The sequence below is a fragment of the Brassica napus genome, chromosome A3 (assembly GCF_020379485.1).
Source record: "Brassica napus cultivar Da-Ae chromosome A3, Da-Ae, whole genome shotgun sequence".
Lineage (NCBI taxonomy): Eukaryota > Viridiplantae > Streptophyta > Magnoliopsida > Brassicales > Brassicaceae > Brassica > Brassica napus.
Genome location: NC_063436.1, coordinates 28,779,559 through 28,806,714, shown reverse-complemented (window position 1 = coordinate 28,806,714; position 27,156 = coordinate 28,779,559). Strand labels below are relative to the sequence as shown.

General features: G+C 34.3%; 5 protein-coding genes across 6 annotated transcripts; 3 read left to right on the top strand and 2 right to left on the bottom strand.

Annotated features, from left to right (window-relative positions):
• The first annotated feature begins 720 nt into the window (after positions 1-720).
• Positions 721-2,099, top strand: LOC106441043 (probable xyloglucan endotransglucosylase/hydrolase protein 17). Its single transcript, XM_048777240.1, has 3 exons — positions 721-1,060; positions 1,146-1,339; positions 1,573-2,099. Exons 1-3 carry the CDS (start codon positions 773-775, stop codon positions 1,943-1,945), a joined length of 855 nt encoding a protein of 284 aa, XP_048633197.1. The 5' UTR covers positions 721-772; the 3' UTR covers positions 1,946-2,099.
• A 1,219-nt stretch (positions 2,100-3,318) lies between these two features.
• LOC106441042 (probable xyloglucan endotransglucosylase/hydrolase protein 18) lies at positions 3,319-4,836 on the top strand. The gene is made up of 3 exons (XM_013882819.3): positions 3,319-3,659; positions 3,754-3,947; positions 4,311-4,836. The coding sequence occupies exons 1-3, from the start codon at positions 3,378-3,380 to the stop codon at positions 4,681-4,683; spliced, it is 849 nt and encodes a 282-aa protein (XP_013738273.1). The 5' UTR covers positions 3,319-3,377; the 3' UTR covers positions 4,684-4,836.
• A 5,368-nt stretch (positions 4,837-10,204) lies between these two features.
• On the top strand, positions 10,205-11,950 carry LOC106441041 (xyloglucan endotransglucosylase/hydrolase protein 24-like). Its single transcript, XM_048777239.1, has 3 exons — positions 10,205-10,897; positions 11,071-11,264; positions 11,360-11,950. The coding sequence occupies exons 1-3, from the start codon at positions 10,634-10,636 to the stop codon at positions 11,739-11,741; spliced, it is 840 nt and encodes a 279-aa protein (XP_048633196.1). The 5' UTR covers positions 10,205-10,633; the 3' UTR covers positions 11,742-11,950.
• A 4,851-nt stretch (positions 11,951-16,801) lies between these two features.
• LOC125607306 (putative nuclease HARBI1) lies at positions 16,802-20,240 on the bottom strand. 2 transcript variants are annotated; one of them, XM_048777237.1, is made up of 5 exons: positions 19,889-20,240; positions 19,270-19,464; positions 19,041-19,178; positions 18,844-18,912; positions 16,802-18,760 (listed from the first exon to the last, which is right to left on the bottom strand). In XM_048777237.1, the coding sequence occupies exon 5, from the start codon at positions 18,364-18,366 to the stop codon at positions 17,086-17,088; it is 1,281 nt and encodes a 426-aa protein (XP_048633194.1). In that variant the 5' UTR covers positions 18,367-18,760; positions 18,844-18,912; positions 19,041-19,178; positions 19,270-19,464; positions 19,889-20,240; the 3' UTR covers positions 16,802-17,085. The 2 variants fall into 2 exon arrangements, with proteins under 2 accessions (XP_048633194.1, XP_048633195.1); XM_048777238.1 differs by having other exon boundaries at positions 18,540-18,760; positions 19,889-20,237.
• A 1,079-nt stretch (positions 20,241-21,319) lies between these two features.
• On the bottom strand, positions 21,320-22,444 carry BNAA03G50030D. Its single transcript, XM_013886175.3, has one exon. The coding sequence runs from the start codon at positions 22,314-22,316 to the stop codon at positions 21,525-21,527; it is 792 nt and encodes a 263-aa protein (XP_013741629.1). The 5' UTR covers positions 22,317-22,444; the 3' UTR covers positions 21,320-21,524.
• Between the last annotated feature and the right edge of the window lie 4,712 nt (positions 22,445-27,156).

The window sequence follows — 27,156 nt, the reverse complement described above, 5'->3', positions numbered from 1 at the left end:
TTGAGAAACCAAATGAGGTACAAAATCATCAAAGTCACGGTGGGAATGTATAGTTCTATTACTGTAGAGACTACTAATCTATATGTAATCCACCTTGAGGCAACAAAACCTTAACTATATTGATGAGTTTTAGTTTGGGACCTTTGGAGATGACTTGTTTTCTCATGAAGAATTAGTTTCAGTTCCATTTTGCGAACATATTTAATCCGATCCAAGCAGTAACCATGGATGAAGTCTGAAATTCTGGTTTGGTCCATCACACATTCCTCTTTCCCCCAAATCACGTTCTTTGTTTCACTTTTCAATGTATATTGTCTTGCTGTTACGGTCTACGTGGGCTCGGTTTAAAATTACAAACAGAAAACACCGACGAATATCTCTGTGGGCGGTGCTCGAAAGTCGAAGACGTGTTGACGTACCCAAAACATTGGGACCAGTCAGTCTGATACATATGTCCAAAGATCATTTCGGTTTGTAAAGCTAAAGAAATAACAAAATTAATATTCTAATTTGATTAGCTTTGCCGACAAAAAAGAAATTATTATTTTTGATTCGCTTTGCAACAGCAAACAAAGGATCAAATAATTCATTTAATATTATAAAGCTGTGACCCAACGAGACCAAAAAGCACATGCACCCACCCACTAGTGATCAACCCCATGAAACGTCCATCCTCTCTCTCTCTCTCTCTTTCCGTTTCATTTTCTATATAAACCAACGTCACTTACCTCATTTTCCATCAACAATAAACATCTGAGATCTACAAACTAAAATGAAGTCTTCTTGTGGTACAAGGTTTGCGTTCTTGGTTCTCTTTCTCTTTGCGGTACAATCAGTGTGCGTCAATGCCGGTACCGGTAGCTTCCACAAAGATGTGAAGATACACTGGGGTGATGGCCGTGGAAAGATTCACGACAATGAAGGAAAACTTCTTTCTCTTTCCCTTGACAAGTCCTCTGGATCCGGTTTCCAATCGAATGATGAGTTTCTCTATGGCAAAGCCGAGGTTCAAATGAAACTTGTCCCTGGTAACTCTGCTGGAACAGTCACAACTTTCTATGTAAGTAGCATATATCTTGTTTCTAACCATTCTCGTTATATGCTTGAATAAATATAGTTACTGACTGTGTTGGTGTTTTGTGTAGCTTAAATCACCAGGTACTACGTGGGATGAGATTGACTTTGAGTTCTTGGGAAACATTAGTGGTCATCCGTATACTCTTCACACTAATGTTTACACAAAGGGGTCAGGAGACAAAGAACAACAGTTTCATTTATGGTTTGACCCAACCCGTGAATTTCACACGTACTGCATCACATGGAACCCCGAAAGAATTATGTAAGCACATCTTTTGACCCCTTGAATATTCCAAATCGATATAAAACCTGAAGAAAAAACTCGATAAAAAACTAGAAGAATCTAAAAGACACTTTAATTCAATAAAAACTCAAAAAATGTTACAAACCGGTAAAATAGTGTTATCATACATATATTATATAACCCCATATATGCTTTGAGACTATGTGTTCATGAATAAAGATTTTTTACCTTTTTTTTCTTCCTTTTTCCAGTTTTACAGTTGATAACGTTCCCATTAGAGAGTTCAAGAACTCCGAGTCGATCGGAATCCCTTTCCCAAAGATCCAACCAATGAGACTCTACGCTAGCCTTTGGGAAGCTGAGCATTGGGCTACAAGAGGAGGATTAGAGAAGACAGATTGGTCAAAAGCTCCTTTTACTGCTTTCTACAGAAACTACAATGTGGAAGGATGTGTTTGGGCTAATGGTAAATCATCTTGCGCTGCTAACTCCCCATGGTACACTCAGAAACTCGACCAAAGAGGCATGAACAGAGTGAAATGGGCGCAGCGTAACTACATGGTCTACAACTATTGCACCGACAAAAAGAGGTTTCCCAAAGGTGTTCCTGCAGTGTGCACTTAAACTATTGATTCATGAATAAGTTACTTGGCGTTGTCTTTGTAACTCAATGAGTTTTATTTATTTTGTTTGATTCATTCGTTGCTCGTATGTGTGTTTGTGGTGTATGAGTACGATTTTTATAATAATAATGAATAATAATTTAGATGAAACAAGAGTTCTCGTTGCTTAAATTAATTGGCTCCACTTGATTTGTGAAATTCATAAATTATTGAGAGCACTGAGAAATTTTATACTTCTTGGGAAGCACATTAATAAATAACAATAAGTTTTCTAGATGGAGGACCGGCGAGACTGTCCAAGTTTCAACCTACATGTTTGCTTCCTTTGAGAAAATATTTCTAGATGTAACATGTGGTCCAATGTGATTTCATTTCTATCGACACATTTCATGAGATAAATTTAGTATGAGATTCGTTAACGCAAAATGGAGTAGAAACAATAACAACATAGCAAGAAATCATCAATCATGTGCTTCTTAAGTCTTAACGTGTGGGAAAGGTGATGGATTTATATACCCAACGTCAAAAACGGGTCATGAGCTTTCATATTTTTATATTGGCCAGGCTACAATGCTGTCCATGATTATTGTTAGGAAAGGACCAAGATCTTGAAAATGGATCACGTTGGTTTATTAATCTCATGAATTAGTTAATTGTTTGGTATGGTAGTCCAAGTTTCCTAGGGACTACTTTGTCAAACTAATTCTCAAATTAATATACTAACTTACTCGTCTTCCAAGCTTATGTTATAAATATTCAGTTAATTAAATTATATTACAAGTAACGTTACCGGCAAATCGTCCAATGTTATTTTATTTACCCGGACATATTTTCTTGTTATTTAGTTTGGCTAGTTGTTCATTAAGGGATTGAAATATCATATCATATGGATCAAAATATACATATTAGTGTTATGCAACGGTTTAGCTGTGGAATATACAGTACCATGTTTTCGTAATCATGATGAAATTATAATGTGAATAGGACAAATGATTGAAAGTAGTGGAAAGAATATAAAAGTAGATATTATTAAAATGCAGATATTTATATATTTGGACCCTCTATGCGGCGGGGAGGGTTTACGCTCATGTAAAAGTCGAAGCCGTGTTGACAAAATGGCCCCATTACTTTCGAAACGCGGGACCAGCATTCGATATACAAATTGTCCACATACATTATTTTTTCTCTGTTTTGTAACAATAAACGAGTCATGCAAATTATATTCTATTGGATTATTTTGTAACAACCAACAAGAGGCCGAATGAGCCAACTAGAATACAGCACATATACGATCAATAATCAAACCTATGAAACTTCCGCCTCTTTTTCCCTTTCCCATTTTCCAGCAGGTATATAAACTCATGTCACTTAACTCAATTTCCATCAACAAATACAACTGAGATATCAAGTCCCCTCGAGAAATCTATCAGAAAATGAAGCTTTCTTGTGGTACAAGATTCACGTTCTTGGTTCTCTTTCTATTTGCAGCCCAATCTGTTGCTGTGTATGCTGGTAGCTTCCATAAAGACGTTCAGATACATTGGGGTGATGGCCGCGGAAAGGTTCGTGACAGAGATGGAAAGCTTCTTTCTCTCTCGCTTGACAAATCCTCTGGTTCGGGTTTTCAGTCCCATCAGGAGTTTCTCTATGGTAAAGCTGAGGTTCAAATGAAACTTGTCCCTGGTAACTCTGCTGGAACAGTCACAACATTCTATGTAAGTAACATATTGTTTCTGACCATTCTTGTCATCTTTTGCTATACGCTTGAACACATTTATTTATCGAGTGTTTTATGATGACTTTGTGTAGCTTAAATCACCGGGAACTACATGGGATGAGATCGATTTCGAGTTCTTGGGAAACATAAGTGGTCATCCATATACTCTACATACTAATGTTTACACACGAGGCTCTGGAGACAAAGAACAGCAGTTTCATCTATGGTTCGACCCAACAAAGAACTTTCACACTTACTGCATTACATGGAATCCCCAAAGGATTATGTAAGTACATCATACATTAATCCTATATGTTATACTCCCTCCGTTTCGATTTAATTGTGTTGTAGAGAAAAAAATTCGTTTCAAAGATGTATAGGTAATTGTGTTTTTATTTTAGAAATATACAAAATCATATGTTTTCTTAATATGTGTGCATAAACCTAGAACGACACCTAAAATGAAACTGAGGGAGTAGGATATATAAAAATGAATTTATACTTTTATTAATGTTCCAACCGTTAACTTCCAATTCATACCAATGGATAATCAGTAGATTGTAACATGTCTCTTAGATTTTATTTTAGGTCTTATTACATTTTTTTATGTATGATTCCTAATAGGTATCTTTTGTTGTCTTTCTTTCAGTTTTACAGTTGATGGCGTTCCTATTAGAGAGTTTAAGAACTCCGAGTCAATGGGAGTTCCATTCCCAAAGAACCAACCGATGAGGCTCTACGCGAGCCTCTGGGAAGCCGAGCATTGGGCCACAAGGGGAGGATTAGAGAAAACAGATTGGTCAAAAGCTCCTTTCACTGCTTTCTACAGAAACTACAATGTGGAAGGATGTGTTTGGGCTAATGGAAAATCATCTTGCCCCGCGAATGCCCTATGGTTCACTCAAAAAGTTGATCTGGAAGGCGAGAAAAAAATGAAATGGGCACAAAGTAAGTACATGATCTACAACTATTGCACTGATAAAAGAAGGTTTCCTCAAGGTGTTCCTGCAGTGTGCACTTAAGTTATTGATTCTTGAAACAAGTTACTTGACCATTGTCTTTGTAACTTGAATGAGTTTTATCTATTGTTTTCATTCATTTGTTGCTCATATTATGTTTATGGTGTTTGTGTAAGATTTTTTCAAGTTATATACCAAATAATATATTATGGAAAAGAGAGTTTAATTTCGTTACAAATACTTAATTCATTATACTAGAGTTGTACAGTTTTAAAACACTGAGAGAGGTTCACTAGTAAATCTACAAGAAATAGTTAAGAGAATACAGCCTCTTACGTAAACAAGTGAACAACTTTTAGTCAAAAAAAAAAAAAACAAGTGAACAATAGTTTAGGACGAGACCCTCAGGAGTTCATAAAGTTTTTCCAAAAACAAATGTGTCATTTGGGCTATTTTAGCAAACGGGGCCTGTGGACTTAGTACGATTTTTTTAAATAAAAATCATCGTAGTGGTTAATATTTAAAAGTTTTTAATTACATCTATGTTTGAGATTCAAATCCCAAATTATACAATTTTTTAGACAACTTCACATTATAGAAAGTCCATTTTTCAATTTTCGAAAAAAAACAATTTATTATTGCAGATTACAGAAGAAATACTTACAATGAATCTTTAACATGGTGCAAGTGAATCTGGTCAACCGTGGATGAATTTTCGTAAGATCGTCCAGGTGATGCAGTTAGTCATAAATCTTCATAGGACAAGTAAATCATATATATAATTTTTTTCATAATTGTAATATCATAATAAAATTATCGTTTGAAAAAGACTTTAATAATAAACAAATGATCCAAGATCCATATACGAGTTCATTAAGTTTTGGGAAGGTTTTTTACTTTTGATTACTTCTACAATAATGTGCAACTCATCAACATGTATTTTTTTCCAATTTCACGTATCATATCGAAATGATTGATATTAATCTTCTTCTTTTTGAACACATAACTGATATTAATCTTCTATATGCAAATTTACATTAAAATTGAAATGAGATGTGTATTGGATCGGTAACTGACTGGAACACACACACATATGATCTGATCTACACAAGAGGTGAGTAAATAATGTAGAAATGAAAGTACAGTCTCTTACAAAACTTAAGAAGATACCAAATCATGCTTATTGCAATGTTGGTATCTGAGAATAAGAATGCACTAGAGCTTGACCCGCGCATCCGCGCAGGTGTTAATTTTTTGATAAATGAATATTTATTTGTATAAGTGATAATATATATTTTAAAATTTACCCGTTTAATTTTTTTTAATATGACATTTATAAACACAATAATTTTATAGTTTATATTGAGTAGTTTTATTTTATCATGTAAACCCTTAATTATATCATCCATTTATTTAGAATACGACCTGTAAAATCACACAAATGTATTTTTATTTTTTATGGATCAAAATTTTATGATTATATATAATGAAATTATTGTATAAACTGTTTTTATGGATCAAAATTTTATGATTATGTATAATGAAATTGTTGTATACTATTTATTATGTATATGTGGAATTAGTAAAATAATTACCGTATAATGTATGTAATTACGAAATGTATATATGGAATTAATTATTTTCAAATACACATATGTATAATAAAAAGGAAAAGACAAAAAATATTAAAAGTTAGGTTTATTAATTATTGTTGCCATAATTTTTTAGTTAGAATTTGATTTTGGAAATACATTAATTGAAGAGAAAAGACAAAAATCCTAAAAGATAGGTTAATTAATAACTTCAGTGGCATGCCATTGTAAATATAGTGAAAAACTAAGGGATAATCTAATTTTGTACTCCTATTTTAATAGATTAGATTAGTCCTATGCCCCTATTTGGCATCACTTGATGTCTTCGCTATACAGTTCACCGATAAAATAGTTAAAACGACATGAAGTGATATGGATTGATGCGTCGTTTGTGTTTGAAGTCACTTTAGTTGATTATCTAGTGAAATTGTTACCGAAACAAGGGGATGATGATAACAATGTTGTTACTATATTGTTGAGGATAAGAGTATATAAAAGTGATCATAGTAAGATTGCTAATATATTATTATTGGCCATAACCAAGTAGTATGATATGACTTAGAGACCTAAAGGACAAAGTAAAATAATTGATGTCGATTACTAATTACGCTTATCCATTGAGATCAGCTGGTTTATGAAAATGACATTCAGCCAATCGTTTTAGGAAGAAAACATACGAAGATATTTGGTTAGGCACAACAATGTGTTCTGTAACGATGTATATTAATAATTATTTTGGCTCTAAATAATTGTGTGATTGTGTGGTGAGACGACAACTCTCGCTCTCTCTCTTTATTAATTTTGCATGCATTGACGAATCCATCGTCATCACTCAACAGTCTTCATCTGTGACACTTGACCAATAAAGAAATGTTAACGAAAATATTATGTTACAATATTGCAAGGTTTCTAAATTTACTAGAAATAGTAACTTCGAAATATCAAACTGTTTTAGAGTATATCGTTCAAAAATGTTTTGAAAATATATAATCGTTTAAACATACAGTGGTGGTGATAGACGTTCTAAAACATATGATTATATATTAGTTGACCCCGTCTATATTGTTTGCTTAAACACAAAATCTCTCGAATGTATCCACAAAAGTTTGTTTTTGCCTTTTTGGATGACAGAAAAAGGTTATACATCCACCAAATAAATCATTATATTACAAATTACAACGCTCGCCTTTTCAAAAAGTTTAATTAATAATTTAGATTTGATTTCAACTGGTAAAATCCACTTCAAAAAAAATAAAAATAAATCCAAATGATATTGTTACCCAATTGTTTTAAATATATATCTTTAACTTTTCTAAAAATCATACAGAATTCTTACCAAAAAATAATACGAATTTGCAATATTTACTACTGAATGTGGTAGGTTAGTGGTTAACAGTATGTATTGGTGTTGTAGATCTGCTCTTAATTCACAACCCGATGAAGAGATGTTTTACTTACACCGCATTATTGATATCAGGAAAATCTGGTTCCAGACCAAATGAGAAATTAGAGCCTAAGATCCAAACCCTTCGATAACAATGAAAAACTTGCAATATTAAAGGAGCCCGAAATTGCCAAGACCATACATAGTTGTCTGAGATATGGGTTCGTTAAAATGAAATATATGGTGAGTTGAATTAAGAGTGAGTTTATCCCCCTGATTAAGAGTTATGATAAGCCATTACATAGAAACTAATCACATAATGTCATAGCTGTCAAGCTTAGTGTCACCAAGTTGACGTTTAGTTAGGCGGTCCAAATCAAAATTTCGTTGTCAAAGAAAATTCATCCAATGAATCATGTTCGTATGTATATGACTTCTTGTAATAGTACTCGTTTTAATTACGTAGCTATCCTACCTTAATTCTTAAGGTCCATCTCCATCCATAGTATTACTTGCTCAAAACTCAAACTACTATTTAAAACCAACCGGTCTTTTGTACTTACCCCAAATCATGTCAGTGTAATAATGAAATTAAATTGTCTTTGACAACTGTTAACTTTATTTTATTGGAGTTCATACATCGATTCATGCTATCTACTACACATTTTTAAGTGGTGGTTCTATTTTATGAATATTTGACATTCAATCTGTTGTGTTACCATGCCCGGAGAAGAAGGTCAAAATAATTAAAAACAAATATACGAGTTTTCGTTCGTACTCCCTCCATATTGTTTTATGTCGTTTTACGTTTCAATACATATTTTTAATACATTTTCATTTTTGTCCTTATTTTTAATTCATTAATTAATAAAATCAAACAAAAAATTATATAAAATATGGTTAAAACATAAAATTTAGTAACTTTTTTCAATTCGTGTGCAAAAATCTTAAGAGCTTATATAGTCTTTTTTTAAAACTATATTATTTTTAAGAGTTGGATACGCCTCGTCTGCCTTAACTAGTTATTCAAAAGCTATTAGTAATACAACTACATTTATCGATAATCTATAATTTTATGGTATTATATGGCAATGATGTGAAAACTCTATAAACTTTTGCAAAAGAATTGACCATTTATTAGTAATTCTTGGCGTGAAAACAGAAGACAAAATTAGCAAAAAGTTGGATAAATCAAACGATGCTTGTTCCTTTGAATAAACAAAGAATGATGAAAATAGCTTTGGTGCTTGAAAAAATAGTAGCCATTGAGTTTGGACCACCCTCATATTCATAAGTCATTTCCAATAAATAGCAGTACTTGTCCTCGTAGATAACATTCAATTTCTTTCTTTTTTTTTCCCAGATTTAATTCTAGATGCACTATGGACTAATAGCTGTTTTAGTTTTTTGTTGTTGAAAATGAGCTGTTTTAGTGTGTCAAATATGCATACCAATCAAACTACATTTTCTGAGTTTGATCAACAAAAGAGAGCCACTTTAACCAAAACTACTCAATAATGATAGTCTATATCCGTCATACCGCTAGTGGTTGCATGCAAATAAATTAATACGATTCTTAGTTTCAATTGTTTTACCATACTGTTTTTTAAGACTCAACAGTAAACCTAGCTATTCTACATGCATTGTGTTCCATTTTAATGATAAGCATACATATGTTACGCATATAATTCAGATTTATTTTGATTGTCCAGATTCTTATCCAAAGCTTACATCAATAATTATATCATTGTATATAATTAGTCGGTATGGTTGCATATATCGATTATAGCTTTTTATTTTGCAACGAAACATCTTTATTGAGAGTCCCTGCATTAATTAGTGACCAACCAAAAGAAAATGACCTTTTATGATTAACAAGAGAGATAAAGAAAGAAATCGTGGCTCTCCTCCTACTTGCACCTCTGCTAACGCAATCAAATCTTTAACCCATACAACTAATATAGAGAGATAAAGAAAGCTCCTACTTTTCTTCGTTGCTTCTATGCTCAATACGCACAATAATAATATTCCTTTTAATCACATCACATCATGATGACATTTCCAAATATATGTAAAGCTTATAAAGTTTTATGTTAAATGCATATTGAAAGAAGTTCGAGACGAGTCAACTCAAGTTGTTTTATTTCAGAAACATGGGTCCAGTTATTTACGACCTAGTAATTGGATACATACCAAACTCTGAGAAAACAAAACTCAAAACATTTAAAGGAAAAATATATGCAATATACATATTCTCCTAAGATTTCAACTAAATTCCAGAATTTGAAGTCGAGCCATTCCACACGTAATGTCCCTCTGGACCTCTTATCTTATTTTGTCCCTCTAAGCGTCCTCGTAGGGATATGAGAGACGTATAAACAAATTTGGATTTCGAAATCCCTATATACAATTGTATCAAAAATTATACTATATATACAAAGCATGCAACCAGTTATATAGTAAACGATTATTTAATTCTTTAACCTAAAACTCAGAGTTGACAACAGCAACAAAATATGAAAGAAAGTGCAGTAAACAAGTATTAACCAAAGGGAAAGTTTATACTAGCATCTATTAGAAGATTTAAAAAACATAAATGAATATTTTGTATATTTCTCAAACATACTTTATACTTTTAAGATTGGTTTCTTTGATCTACATCGTTCTTTTTTTATCCGCATCAATTTTAATACTGTAGTCAGTTTTCAGTATCAAACCTTCAAAAGATTCTTAATTACAAAAGAACTGAAACAACAAATTTCTAACACTATGAGTATACATTTATATAACTCACATTTTTAATTAAGGATTGTAAAACTATCTGTTTACCAAATGATGGAAGTACTCGACACTCCAGCTGTAATATATCTTGCATGCAATGTCTTAACATTAGCTTCCTTTTGTTCACCCACTCTCTCTTCTCATTTTTTTACCAAACTCTTCTCCTCCTTCCACTATATATAGCTCTCTTCTTTCTTCTTTCTTCTTCACATTCCTCACCAAACTCAATAACACACACACACACGTATACACAACAATGTCTCCTTTCAAAATATTCTTCTTTGCGGCTCTTCTTGCGGCTGTGTTTTCATTCTCCGCCGCTGATTTCAACAGCGACGTCAACGTAGCTTGGGGAAACGGCCGTGGGAAGATACTCAACAACGGGCAGCTTCTTACTCTCTCCTTAGACAGGTCCTCTGGTTCGGGTTTTCAATCCAAAACAGAGTATTTGTTTGGAAAGATCGATATGCAGATTAAGCTTGTTCCTGGCAACTCAGCAGGAACCGTCACAACTTTCTACGTAAGTTACTCAACATGGACTTTTCATGAGATATATGTTTGATAATTATTACAATTTTTTTTTAAATCCATCCATTTTATTATTAGATTTTAAAACATCAGTCATACACTTTAACACGCTATTACAATAGTTATCTTGATTATTAAGTTTTTGTTTTTTATATATTTTTGCAGCTGAAATCTGAAGGATCGACTTGGGATGAGATAGATTTTGAGTTCTTGGGTAACATGAGTGGAGATCCTTATACTCTACACACTAATGTTTACACTCAAGGTAAAGGTGACAAAGAGCAACAATTCTATCTCTGGTTCGACCCAACAGCGAACTTCCACACTTACTCAATCCTCTGGAACCCTCAAAGAATCATGTAAAGTCAAAAATCTCACCTTTCTTGCTTCACAAGTAAAGTCTATTAAAATTAGGGTTTTAACTCTAATCTTTTATGTTTTTCTTTTTGCTCAGATTAACAGTCGACGGTACACCAATTAGAGAGTTCAAAAACTCTGAGTCAATCGGTGTTTTGTTTCCAAAGAGCAAGCCGATGAGGATGTACGCGAGTCTTTGGAACGCAGACGATTGGGCAACGAGAGGTGGTCTGGTTAAAACGGATTGGTCCAAAGCTCCATTCATGGCTTCTTACAGGAGCATCAAGATCGAGGGGTGTGCTCATATAAACGGAAGATCGTCTTGTAGCCCAAGCTCTAGTTGGTACACTCAACAAATGGATGCGACTAGCCAAGCTAGACTCAGATGGGTTCAGAAGAATTACATGATCTACAACTACTGTACGGACCGTAAGAGGTTCCCACAGGGAATCCCTCGTGAATGTGCACCAAGCGCATAGAATATTTTAATTATAAAGTATATAATATATACTTCTGTGTGAATGCTCTATGTTTCTTCTTTTGTTGCTTGGGTTTGATTCTTTCGAGTGTATATTTATGTCCAGTAACGCAAAAGGTGTGTATATTTATAAATCTATATATGTAAAGAGTCTAAAAGATGTCTTTGTCAGTAAAATAACATGTTTATGAAAATGATTACTTTTCTATTTTTCGGATGAAAAATGATAGTTTACTTCACTCATATTGTAAGAGATATGATAAAATGTCAGTGTAAAACTTTACTGTATTCTGTTTGCTAAAGAACTCATCAAAGAAGTTAACATCCAATTAAAAAAAAAATATTTCCAATATTAGTTTTGTCATCAAAGGCTTATCAACTAATTAATGACATCATTTACTTCGAAATGAGATCTAAAATAAATGTTCTGACGCTAAGTTTAAAGACTCTTTTAACGATGACAAAGCCACTTCCTTAAAATTCCATTTATAGTTAGTTAAACTAAACACACAATTAACTAAACGACGCCGTTGTACGCATGGACTGTTATACGGTGTCGTTTCTTATATCATCAATTCGTGTCTTCTCCGGTGAAAAGCCTAACACGAAACGGAGAATGTCGCGCAACGATACGACGCCGCTTTAGCAGTCATCTCAGTTGGACATCGACGAGATCGAGAACAACGACGGAAGCGTCCTCCCTGCACCGCCTCCTCCGCCGTCTTCCTTTTCGACTCAGAAGGTGACACCTGTTCCAGTGCCTCCGTCGCTCAGGTGATTTCAGCAGCTCGGAAGGTTCCAAGACCATGGGATTCGGATCTCCGGCGAACACGTTGACGGAGCCGGTGTGGGATACAGTGAAGAGAGATGTGTGGAGGATATTAGTGAATAATCTGAAGCTGGTGCTTCTGTTAAAAAGGTAAGATTCTGATCCAAAGCTTTCTCCTTTTCGATCTCTTATGGATGCATGAATCATAAAGGTCTTAGCTTTAGTGTAATCTGATTTGAGCATTTTGGTACTGATGGAACCCAAAGACTTAAGAGAACAAGAACACAAGTTTACTGCAATTTTCTTTTCATATCATTCAATAAGACTCACGTTTCTTGACCTAATAACCACATAACTTCCAACTAACGTGTTGAACAAGTAAGTGGGAGACTCACTACGCCATTTCTCTATTTCCTTTGACCAAATTGACACTGGTTATGATCTTATCAGGTACATAGTATCTGGAGACGTTGAGAGGGTTTCTCTATAATGGTGCTTCTTAGGCTAAGGCATCACTAGACTAGACTCTAATACTGCTGTCAGTTTTGATGAGCAACAACTAACAGATACTAGATTTTAACCCGCGCACCCGCGCGGGTGTATTTTTCAAAAATATTTTGCTACTTGTTTTTTATGTTAATATTAGTGCTTGAAAAAAATCAAAATCTGAAGAACGAAACCGATCTTGATCTGAAAGTGTAATACCAAACCCGAACCAAAATTGATAGCAAAATATTTTGAAAAATATGTTAATATTTAATCTGCGCGCCTGCGCGGATGTATATTTTGAAAAATATGTTGATATTTGTTTTTCATGTAATTATTAGGGTTTGGCAAAATGAATCCGAGGAACAGACCCGATACCGATCCGAAAATATAGTACCAAACCCGAACATAAATTGATTAAATATTCAAATTATTCAAAGTTTTGTTATTTAGAGATCCAAATCTGATCCGAACCGAAGTATTCGGATACTTATATATTTAATTATATTTAGATTTAACGTATATAAAACATCAAGAATTATACTTTTAAATTGGTTTAAATACTTGAAAATATATATAGATAGTCAAAATTAAATATCTGAAATATTTAAGGTATACTCAAATCACCAAAAATACTTAAAATATTTATTGATTTTGTATCCAAAAATTTTAAATGCCAATTGATATGTTAAGCTTAGGTATTCTGACATATCTTATTTAAATTTATAGGAAATATATTATTTTATTTATAGATGTTGAGAAATTTAAAATATATAATGATTTAAACCTTTAAAAATAATTTAAATGGATCCAAACTCGAACCAAACCCGCAAAGGTCCGAATCACACTCAAACCAAAATTTAGAAACATCCTAATAGGGCTGAAATCTTTGACCCCGAAAATTTGAAATGCAAATCGATCAGAACCAAACTCGTATGGGTAACCGAAAGTCCATCCCTAGTCATTATTATGTATCGTATATTGTCATCATATAATTAATCGTATTTTATATGTACCATCATATAAATAATTACATATATTATATTTTTAAAACTTAATATGAAATATAAAAACCATAATTTGAGTTGGTATTTCAAATTGGGCTTTGTATTGTATTTTTCTTATATATATGTTGACAACATTTTTTATAATGGTTATTGAAAAATAGTTTAGTAAAAATCCATTTTTGAATATATGTATATTTTTCAATCAATTTATGATATAAATCAATTTTGAATTATTATTTTGATTTGAAATATGTATATAAAGTTTAAATTTTGTTTTATGGTTAGTTTAGAAAAAAAAGTTTTAGGCAATTAGATTGACTCATTTTAAAACTGGCTCAAATAGATAGTTTTTTATAATATGATGGACTTTCAATTTTTCTTAATAACATAAGCCCATTACTTTTTTGCTTAATAATATTATCCTTGTTTTCAAACAAAAGTAATGGTTATTGAAAAAGAGTTTAGTAAAAATTCATTTTTGAATATATGTATATTTTTCAATTAATTTATGATGTAAATCAATTTTGAATTATTATTTTGATTTGAAATATGTATATAAAGTTTAAATTTTGTTTTATGGTTAGTTTTGAAAAAAAAGTTTAAATGATTTGACTCATTTTAAAACTGACCCAAATAGATAATTTCTTATAATATGATGGACTTTCAATTTTTCTTAATAACATAAGCCCATTACTTTTTTTGCTAAATACTACTATCTTTATTTTCAAACAAAAGTAATATTTTTTTAAAAGACTACAATCCATGTTACCAAACACTCTTATTTTTTAAACTCATATACATGTTTCCAAACAATCTCATTTTGTACTTCAGTTTTAATAAGATAGATGGTGCTGTGTTACTTGTGATTTTGAGTTTTATTACTCTCCCTTCCCTTGTCTTACTTTTAGCAGCATCTTATCTAAGGATCCAGATATACGATCGATCAACCATGCTGTATAATTTAACCTTGAACTTATGTGACCATACGGATGGCTTTGTGTTCTCCGGTCTTTCATATTTTCCTGCTTATAAATGTTTTCTTTGCTGTGATTTATGAACACACCGAATAAGAAAATGTGAAATCAAAAGGTTTAAACAAGGCTGTTTTGTTATTTTTTTTTTTTTGTGTTTGAATGTACTTGATGTATGCATGATTTATCGGAAAAGACATGACTGTGTTTTGTATGCCGTTGTTTGCTTGTTTTTTATTACCACTTAAGCATAAGGGTATAAGCCACGTCTGTGTTTTCATCTGGTAGGATAAAGATTCTTTCTCTGTTTATTGCATTTTCTTCTGTTCTCATTCTTTCTCTCTGTAGTTTCCAGTCCGAAGTGTTTGCCGTGGCATTTGCACTACTTGCAGCCGGAGCAGTGATCCTCACACTAAATGTCCTGCTCCTGGTAAGCACACATTTGATTCATATATTATGCACATTTGATTCGTATATTAGTAAAAGCCACATACTTTTTATTTCTCGTTACAAGTTTTGATTTTTTTAAGCATCTCACTTTCGCTGTCTTGAACAATATGAATTTTTTTCAGGGAGGACATATAATCTTCTTCCAAAGCCTAAGCCTTTTGGGCTACTGTCTATTCCCACTGGACGTTGGAGCAGTGATCTGCATGTTGAAGGACAATGTGATACTCAAAATGATCGTTGTGTCTTCCACTCTTGCCCGCAGCTCTTCGGCTGCTTATTCTTTCATGAGCGCTGCTGTGAACCCGAAAAGAAAAGCTCTCGCACTTTATCCTGTCTTCCTCATGTATGTCTCTGTCGGCTTCTTGATCATTGCCATTGATTGATTCGTTCTGAAAAATTTGAAAGTCAGATACATGTTCTTTGATTTAGTGAGTAGATAGAGAATTCTTCACAGCGAATTGATCTGAGTTCCGCAAGTAACTTATCAATATCGACAGTAAAGGTCACAAGATTAAACCTTCAACAAAATGACAATCAAATTCACAAAAAAGAAGTGTTGCTCTTGAGACAGTTTGCTTGCAAGATACGTCATCTCTTTCTTACTGTTTAAATTCATTTTAACCTCTTCACGTGAATTGTTGCAGTTCTCTCAAACAAAACAATCGTTCTTTTTAATGAAGAAAAAAATAATAGATGAGCTTAATAGTGAAGTGAATGATTCTTTCATTTTTGAAAAGTGAAATAGAAAAATGCCAAAAAGAGTCGGTTTCAGAAGGTGTCATCATAACAAACCCTAATCTCGGAACGATGTTGATGCATGATAGAAGATCCTTCAATGTTATTATCACCTTAGAAAATGCAAAAAAAAAAGAAATTTTTTTGAGTTGGGGTCTGTTCGAAAACGCGGACGCCTAGCCGATTAGTCGGCCGACTAGGCGCTCGGCGGAACCAAACCGCGGCGATTTCACCAAATCGGTTCAACAAATCGTTAAACCGATTAATCAATAAACTAACCAATTAATCGCTAAAAAATCGGATTAAAACCGATTTAAAGCGCCTAATAGTTAGACTTTGTTGACAAATTTTGGGTCTTAAAACGAAAGCCCATTTGTCTGTGAATTGAGTAGACTTTGTCCCTGTATTTATAAAGGATTTCAACACCTCTCTTCCTCATTGTTAACCGATGTGGGACAAGTTAAGTTTTTTTTTTTTCAAAATCGCACATGTAAAAAGAATGGAAAAGAAATGTTGCTGGAGAATCGAACACACTACCTCTTAAGATTACATAAACGTCACAAGCCGCTGGACTGTGACGCTTCTACGTCCATCTGTCACATATATTTGTATATATAAGCATGTATTAAAACTATTAGACCATCTGCATTAGTGAACCCCTTCTTGGGGTTCATAAGAATTTTTTATTAATTTTTTGATGGTCCCATAAATAGTGATGAACCTCAACATATTGTGCTGCTGCATTGGTGAACCTAAAAAAGGGGTTCATAGGAATAAAATAATATTTTTTAAAGTTTTTAATATATGACAATAAATGAATAAAATATAATAATTTTTTAAAAAATTTTGTTTAAAATAGATTACATAAACAAATATATTCCAAATACATATTATTGAATACTTTGAGAATTCTTGAACATACAAATTTTATTCATCTTCGTTACCAAATTTTTGCCAAACGTTTTCAACTAAATCAGCTTTCAAACGATCATGTTTCTCTGAATCCCGAAGATCATTGCGAATGCCTAGCATATTACCGACATTAAAACTTGTTCTACTTTTCACCTTGGAACTTCTGCTTGTCTCTCCCGACTCGAACTGAGATGTATCAGTTAGAGTGTATCCGCCTCGTTCGTCCTCTACAATCATATTGTGCAATATGACACAAGTTTTCATAATCTGTCCTATTTTTTCCTTGTCCCATACTAGAACCGGGTTTTTAACTATTGCAAACCTCGCTTGCAAAACTCCAAAAGCCCGTTCGACATCTTTTCGGGTAGATTCTTGACGTTCGGCAAATAGCTCTGCTTTAGGACCTTGAGGAAGTCGGATGGATTGGATAAATGTTGCCCAGTTTGGATATATTCCGTCAGTAAGGTAGTAAGCCATACGATATGTGTGGTTATTGACCTTGAACTTAACTTTTGGTGCTCGACCTTGTAAAATGTCATCAAAAACTGGTGACCGATCAAGAACATTGATATCGTTGAGAGTACCTGGTAATCCAAAAAATGCGTGCCATATCCAAAGATCTTGTGATGCCACAGCTTCTAAGACAATTGTCGGCTTCCCTGAACCACGTGTGTACTGGCCTTTCCAAGCCGTTGGGCAGTTTTTCCACTGCCAATGCATACAGTCGATCGAGCCGATCATACCTGGAAACCCGCGTGCCTCTCCAAGATCGAGTAATCGTTGAAGATCCTCCGGTGTAGGTCTTCTTAGATACTCATTTCCAAACAAATTTATTATTCCGTTAGTAAAATTTTCCAAACATAAACGTGATGTACTCTCACCAAGTCGGAGATATTCGTCATACATATCTCCCGATTGACCATATGCTAGTATACGTATAGCCGCCGTACATTTTTGAAGTGCAGTTAGTCCGTACCTGCCGTGAGCATTTCTTCTTTGCTGAAAGTATGGAACTTCATTACTTAGGCGATCGACAATGCGGAGGAACAATGGCTTGTTCATTCGAAAACGCCGCCTAAACATGTCTGCTGAATATGTAGGATGATCACTAAAATAGTCGTCCCAAAGCTGTTTCTGTCCTTGTTCTCGATCTCTTTCGATATAAGTTCGTCTACTCCGGGTGTTGTCTTGAACATTAATGACTGAATCGATGAAATTATCAAGATGTTGATCCACAATTTCTTCAAAGGCTTCATTTAGAATTTCATCGACTTCATCACTTGACGAGGTCGACATTGTTCAAGTGTCGAGTGTTTTGGAAAGAAAATGAAAGATAAAGAAAGATGGGGAATGAGTTTTTATGATAGTTTTGGTTTGCAAAGATAATGAAAGATAAAGAAAGACAGGGAACGAGGTTTTATGTTTTTTCCTTCTTCTGTGAAGGTTTTCAGATAACGAAAGACATAATATATATAGAGCATCCATACAAATACACCCGTGGGTGTTTACAAATCCGTGAACCAAGTTTTTAGTACATACACCCGTGGGTGTCTTCATTACATCCGTGAAACAAGTGAAAAGAAAGTGTAGTCAGAAGGAAAATGCTACACAATCTGAGCAACTAGACATAAAACAGACAAAACATAAACACTACCCGTGACTTGCGAACTTGTGACTTGATGCCCGTGACCTGCAAAACAAAAAAGAGGAAGGACACAATCAAGTTAGCGAACCAAAGATAACTCAAACAGTTTTCATGAGATTGAGGCGTACCTTCTATTTTTAGTCGAAGCAGACCTTCTGTAGGACACGTACTTTGACATTGAGGTCGTGAACCTGTTCCTGGAAAAATGGAAAACACTCGCAAATGTCAAAATTATCATCCAATGTCAAAATAAAACACTCACAAACACTCACAAATGTCAAAAAAATATAACTACTGTATTATCTAAATATAGGAGGATTCTCACCGCCAGTGTTTCAATCTGTTTATTGAGTTTTGCCACCAAAAGAGTCACCTCCTCGGACTCCTTCACACGTTTTGTCAGACTCTCGATCTCCTCCTGGACACCAAACACCCAAGGATGACGAAAATGCAACCCATCATCCTTGGTTACAACAACAAATACATATCAGAATTATCCGTAAGCAAATAACTTATACAATCTGAAAAGGGATACACAATGCGGAATCGTTTACCTCGTAGTTCTTGCACGTGAAAAAACGCTTCCCAGGAAGGCTGTCGTACTCCTCCTTTCCACGAACCTCGTTAATGATGCGCGAACCACACAGACACCTCGTCGGAATCCCGTATTGCGCATCAGCCGCGCATTGAAGCATCATGTAGTGCTCCTTTTGCCTCTTCATCTCTCTTCTCTCTTCGGCTGGGTCCATCTGTACCACAAATCACACCATTTAGAACCCTAAAACGAGCCTCTCAATTAGATTAAGTACCCTAACCAAACCGCATGACGAAATATAACCATTAATCGAAAACCCCCTTTTCGATTTAGAACCCTAATTAGAACCCTAAAACGAGCCTCTCAATTAGATTAAGTACCCTAACCAAACCGCATGACGAAATATAACCATTTATCGAAAACCCCCTTTTCGATTTAGAACCCTAATTAGAACCCTAAAACGAGCCTCTCAATTCGATTAAGTACCCTAACCAAACCGCATGACGAAATATAACCATTTATCGAAAACCCCCTTTTCGATTTAGAACCCTAGAACCCTAACTCTTAACAATGGAAATCGAATTCGCTTTGGACCACATAATCGATGGAATGAAACCGTTAATCTAGTCGATTCTCACCTGAGCTTGTAGAGGAAAGCTCCGGCGTCGTCGTCGTGGAGAAAAGCTCCGGGTAGAACCGTCGTACGATAAATCACCAAGGAGGCGGAGTGAAATGAGAGAGAAGACCAAATGAGAAACATTTCGAGAAACCCTTGTTTCGCTTCACTCTACAAAAAAAAACGCCACCAATGCCCTCTTGCCACGTCGCGTGAACCCGTCTCATACGGTATCATTCGGACGAACCGGTTCACCAAATATCGGCCTTTTTAAAATTTTAAAAACGCAAAAGGCCATAAGATCCCGAGCCCATGAACCCCATATGATCCGCCAATGCAGATGCTCTTATTATCATGTTTATTACATAAATATATTATAAATACATTAAATTGTATTAAAACCTAGGCCCCGATTAATCTCCGTTTAATCCCCGATTTTTTGATAACTCGCTAGGCCCGGTGTTGCCGCCCGACTAGCGCCTAGCGTAGTTTCGAACAGGCTACAGAACCACCCAGAACCACATAAAACTGACTGAATTGTATTTTGATGCTCTTTAAGCGATGGTAAATGCAGTAGTCCTTGATTCCACCCTTTACTTTTTTCAAGACTTCAAGACCAATATATTTTTATTTTTTCTACAGTTTCCAACAACACCGAATCCTCAGCTGGTAAAGTAATATTTTCCACTTTGTGGAAATCTATACATGTATCTGACTTTCAACAAATCGTTAAACCGATTAATCAATAAACTAACCAATTCAGTCAGTTTTATGTGGTTCCGGGTGGTTCTGTAGCCTGGCCTATCGGTGTAATGATGAGCAAGTTGAAACCTCTATCTATGTTTTCTCGATAATGTTGGGTTTTTTTTGTAATAGTAAGGAAACGTATTTGTCTTCTTTAAGAGCTTGCATGCTAGGGAATTTTTGTTTTTTCTTGTATAAGTCTGGCATGTACTCGAAATGTGTTTGTAAGTTCGTAAGCAGGTTGTATAACTCACTTCTCGTGCCTAATATATTTTTATGATGGAAAAAAAAATTCTTGTATTAAGCTGTATCACACATGAATATGGTGAAAAAGATTTGTAAGGAAAATAAGTCTAAAAAGCAATGATTCAATTCTAGAAGTATCTGAACAAATAGAAGGTGAAGGTCACAATCTCTAAGATGGAATTTGTATTATTATCAGACCTTTTATCAACCATAGATAGCACAACTAAATGCTAAAAATATATAATTTTATGTCTACATCACAGAACTCAACTAGTTGCAGAGAAAAAAGTGAGGTAATAAATTTTGGTCACGTCCTTCTCGTGCCTCTTCTGATCATCACCATTCATTCTTCCCACCAACTAAACAATTAAAACTTTTGAAAATAATATCTTAAATATATATTTTTATCATTCAAACGAATGAGCTGAATACAAAAGAAAATATATAACATAAAAATGGTATATGATGAAATGTTATGGTCCAAACTATTATCGATATTGTTTCACCAAATAAATAACAATATCGAAATTCTTTCACACAAAGAAAAAACTTTACAATATGAGAATTACAAAATTTTATAAGAAATGACAATTCTCTCCTTCTCAGTCAACGGCAAAGCAAGCAACCACGAAACAACACGGACTCGTTCCTAGGGATAATACAGTAATTTACGCATGCGGAACCCAAAGCGGTGCCGTTGCAGCGACGCTTGTGGGCTCCTTGCAACTTAAGGCGTTGAGAAACCTCCAAGAAGGAGACGGTGACGTTGCTCGAGATCTCCGGTCAGGAAGAGATGGAAACATAACCGGTGGAACATTCCGGCGAGTCTTTCGACTCTTTATATTCCTCAGCTCGATCTCCGGTGGGAACTTAACTATACCAAACATGATCACATACCATCTCGGTCTTACACTCTTTCCACTTCCAGACAACACTGTTTCAGTCTTAGCCTTACCTTTTGTCAAAGAAACATTTTCTGGTGGAGGATCTGCGGTGGTTAAACGACGTGTGAGCTTGCGATCATCTAAAGAACGGCTTGTTCTCATAGGTCCGACATTGTCGCGTGCTAGGGGAGGGTTTAGCTTATTGCCTTGTATAGCAGACAAGGACTCGGATCTTGTCCGAACTCGTGGGCTGATGTGTTCAGGAGGCGAGAAGAGGGCGTTTTTGTAATTTAATGGGATGATTTTGCCTCGGTAGATAATGTTTTCTGCCGGAGAAACGTCGTAGGAAGTTGAGGTCAAGAACTCAAAAGGTTCCGTCGACGGTTCACCGTGGTCTTCAGTGGTGGTTGTGGTGGCGGTGGAACTAGGTTTGTTGTCGTTGAGCAGGGGAAGGTCACGGAGTGAGAGTGTTTCTTCTTTATCTTCTTCTTCTTCATCTTGTTCTACTTCTAGGAGATGATGTAATTGTTTTGTGAGTTTATGGATTTGGAGATTGGAATTATGTGAAGCTTCCATGTCTTTTCAGGAAATAGAGAAAGGTTGAATGAAGATTTTGAAAGTATCAAGTTTTTGTCACCACATATTTATATACATGGCCTCCTAGAGGGCTGGGTCAAATAAACTTTTTAAAGTGGCAAGTTTATTTTACGGGTTATATAATTCTTTAGGTGGTTTTATATATACATAATGTTTGTCGGTTTTGACTCGTCCAATTTTATGTGGTTATACAATTTTAATTATTTGTGAAATTTCAAATTGCTATTTTGATGCATAACTAATTGTTTATCTCGACTAATTGCTATAACACTATTTGTATCATTTGAAAACAAATTATAAGCACCTTTGTCTCCTTTTTCCTAGTTTGTTGGCTAAATATTCCCTTACAACTTTTTCTTTTGTTAAAGGGTTTTAATGCCCTTACAACTTTATACCAAATAAACTTTAGGCCTATTTAGCTAAAAATCAAAATTCAGGGTGGTAATTGCAGATGTATACAAACTTTTTAATAATTGGCGAACCATGTCAATTTTTACATGAGTTGCCCATTTTCTCCTTTTGCCACACCTTCTTCGTAACGTATGGTTATCTGCTACCGGGGTTGCTGGTAAAAAAATTAATTTTTATTATAAACGCAATACACGTTGTAAAACCGGATACATTCATTTAAAAGTATGATATAAAATATTGCAACCGGATATAACTCTAAATAATTGAAGAGAGAAGAGTTGTAAGATATTTTACAAATGGTTAGGCCGATCACTTGATTAAAAAAACAGGAATGTAACGGAGCGAAGTGTTGCCGCACACGACGGAGAGGCAGAAGATCGCCGAGAGTGCAAGAATCTTCAAAAACTGACTGCGGGAGAGGATGTGCTGATGGAGCACGATTCCGGCGATGTTGATCACGGCGGAGCTGTAGGCGGCGCAGGAGAGCGTGTGCGTCATGGTCAAGAAGATCGGGTAGCGGAAGCCGTAGTAGAAGAGGAGGTACTTGTTCAGGAGAAGGACTCCTATGTTGGACCCGAACCAGGCGGCGACGCCGCCGTGAGAACGGAGGGAGATACCGTGGGGGAGGAGAAGAAGAAGGGTTTTCCATTGAAGGAGGCGGAGGAGTGTGGAGGTGTTCCGGGGATGTCGATGACTGTTGGTGTGGTGGTGACGGCGGCGTCGAACCTCTGATTGCTCATCCGCCGCGTCGTCCATGATTGAGCTTCCACCATTTTGGGTAGAAAGAGTTTTTTTTTCTTTGTCTGAGATCTGAGAATGTGGTGGTAGCAAGTAGAAGAAAGAGGGAGATGAATGTATTATCGGACGGTGGAAATTCTGATTTAGCTGTAAACGTGTTGAGTAATAAGGACACTTTATGTATTACCACAAATTGCACAGTCTCTTTACCATATACCCAATTACCTTCTATAATTTTGACATCTAGTGCAAATTCCGTAAACTTTATTTACTTCTCTGTTTTCATTGTCATAACAAAGAAAATGTATATAACGACATTTTTGTTTACATTCGAATCCCACTCTAGAATCAGAATTGCAAGTACCAACATCACCATTGATCCAAAGCATCCTTTCTATATTCGAAAATCTGTTTCCGTATATCATTTTCTATATCAAAAATAATCATATATATATATTATCCCTAACGCATATTAAATTTACATACTTTAGAAACATATAACTTGTAAATATTTATAGTTTCTATCCTGGACAACATGCAATCTCCGAATTCATTGGTTAACTTCTGTACTCACTTGTCAGCAAACTTCAACCCAAATGTGTTAATTAGTAAATTTCTTCACACAAAAAAGAGTAAACCAAACTACTTTATTTAGCTTACGGTTGAAATTATTTGGCTATATATTATATCATAAGTAAATTTGTGTTATAATTTAATATTTTTTTATGATCTTCTTCTATTCTTTTTTCCTTTCTATTCTATATATGTTTTACGAGTCTTCGAACAGAACAATCACCGGCTAGTATATATATATATCTGACAATATGTTTTGTTAATAACAATCTTACTTGGAATTGACCCCAATATGTTATGTATTGCTAATAAATCAAAACCACCACGTGCATTTTATTATTTGTGTGGTTAATATATCATACTTATACATGAGCTAAAAAAAATTCATAGCAGATAAGATTAATGTCTATCTGATTTAGTTTTATTTCGTCTAATAAAATTGTGTGATTCATAGGTACCGTCTAGAATGATAGTGATAGATATAGACAAAAACATTTATTGATTTTTTCCCAATCTAATTTGAATTTCTATGAAACAGTGATATGATATAGAACTCTGGTTGACAATAGTTTATACTTTTCTAATGCGTAATATAACGCAACTAGTTTTCGAAGTTCAAAAATTTCTCCTGATTAGAGGCGATAGCCATCATAACATTCAGGAAATATAAATATCGTATTTGCGATTTTATAAAAATGATGTAAATGTACACATCTATGTTGTTGTTTAGGGTGGCTTAAAATCAGTTTATGTATTGTTATAAAATAACATATTGTAGAAAATGATATAGTTTCTAATTTGAGTATTTGTACTCCCTACACACAACTTCCCCCCTATTTGCACTCCATACCTTATTTCCTTTCAATTTTTTCTCCATCATTACAATTTTCCCCCAATTCAATGGTATCCCACTCTTTTCAGTATATTGAGCTAATTTGCTCTAATTTCCTATATATACTGAATTAGTTGCTTCAGATTTTTAGATATTTATTTAAAAATATATAAAACAACTCTTAAAACGTGTATATATACAAACTCGGATGTACGTACGACTTAGAATATATAGCATCTCATTCCATTAGTTTATAAGAAAGGCATGTGTAACTCATGTATTAGAATTTTTTTTCGATCAATGCATATAAGATAGTTAACAAAACACCAAATAAAGTGATTACCAATTCTCAGTAGACATAAATTTTAAATAAGAATATAAATTTATATCAAAAAGAAGAAAGTCTACACAAGAAACTGTATGAAGCATATTATTTGTAAAAGATTGTCGAGATTAGAAAAGAGGAAGACTAAGAAGACATGGTGATTTGTTACAAAATAAAGTAGGGATTTTTGCAAAATTGGCCTACAACTTAAAGTCAAACACAAAACTAACCTCCCTTTTTTTTGAAAATTGGTTTTACCCTATTCATCCCACAAGTTCATATAATTTACGAAAATGCCATCAATATATCTTTTTTTTTTTTTTTTCCGAAAATGACATTTTTACTCTCTCACCCTCATCATCTTCAAGTAATTACAAGATTACCATTGTCATCAATACCACAACCACTATGAACAACCAATTTGAAGCTCTTAATGCTCCCAAAATCGATTTACCCTTCTTCTTTTTCCATTCTTGTGAACTAAACACAACATATCTCTCACTTTCTCTCCACAATGAGCTAAAAAAACCCAAGATTTTGATTCTAAAATTTTTATGGTTCATAGAGTCATAGAAGCTAACGATTATGGGTGGGTGACTTTCGTTTGTGATTCTGTGTGCTTGGAGAAGCCTTATGCATGCTAAGGAACTTATCTCACCAATTTAAGGTATGACATCGAGTTTTTTTCCAGATCTGTTCGTCAGACGACTTACTTGGGAAGTCGTCTGGCTGTAGACGACTTACCTTTCAGTCGTCCGGCTGTAGACGACTTACCTGGAAGTCGTCTGGTCAACGCAGAGGTTATTTTTGCAATTGACTTTGAAATCTGTAACCTGAGACGACTGAAAGTTAAGTCGTCTACTATTGTTTGGTTTCAAAAAAAATTCCAAAGAACCTAGACGACTTACATTTCAGTCGTCATAGGTTAGTTTTGCATTTGACTGGATAATTTCAGAAGTTTGACTTCCCCAGACGACTTACATTTCAGTCGTCTGGCGAAAATTAAAATAATAATATTTTTTTAAAAGTAGACGACTTAAAGTTAAGTCGTCATAGGTTAGTTTTGCAATTGAAAAAAAAACTTCAAGATTTAATTATACACAGACGACTTATAATTCAGTCGTCCACCAGACGACTTAATTGTAAGTCGTCCAGAACTTTTTTCTGAGATTCTGGTCAAACCTCGTAAATCCTGGACGACTTACATTTCAGTCGTCTCGTGGACGACTGAATTATAAGTCGTCTGTATATAATTAAATCTTGAAGTTTTTTTTTTCAATTGCAAAACTAACCTATGACGACTTAACTTTAAGTCGTCTACTTTTAAAAAAATATTATTATTTTAATTTTCACTAGACGACTGAAATGTAAGTCGTCCAAAAAGTCAAACTTCTGAAATAATCCAGTCAAATGCAAAACTAACCTCTGACGACTGAAATGTAAGTCGTCTAGCTTTTTTGGAGTTTTTTTTTAACCAAACAATAGTAGACGACTTAACTTTCAGTCGTCCGAAATAACAGATTTCAAAGTCAATTGCAAAAATAACCTCTGCGTTGACCAGACGACATATAGTTTAGTCGTCTAGACAGCTTAGATTGAAGTCGTCCGCGTCTTCTCCACTAGTTTTTAAGTCTTCTACGTTAGTTTTTGAATAACTTGTATTTTTAAGAGTGATAAGTAACTTCAAGATATGTAAAACTCATATTTACAAAATATGTTCTCTCCCTTAGTTTTACTAAATTTGACTAAGTTTTTCAATGCAAACTTATAAAAAATATGATGTGCTTTGACTAGTTACTATTGTTTGTTTCCATCTATTACCAGCATTCTTGTTTATTATGATGAGAAAAAGGCCATTGGAGTTTATTATTGCATATGAGAGATCCAAAGATAAGAAAAAGGCTACTGAAGTCTATTATTTCATTGATTTGTAAATGTGT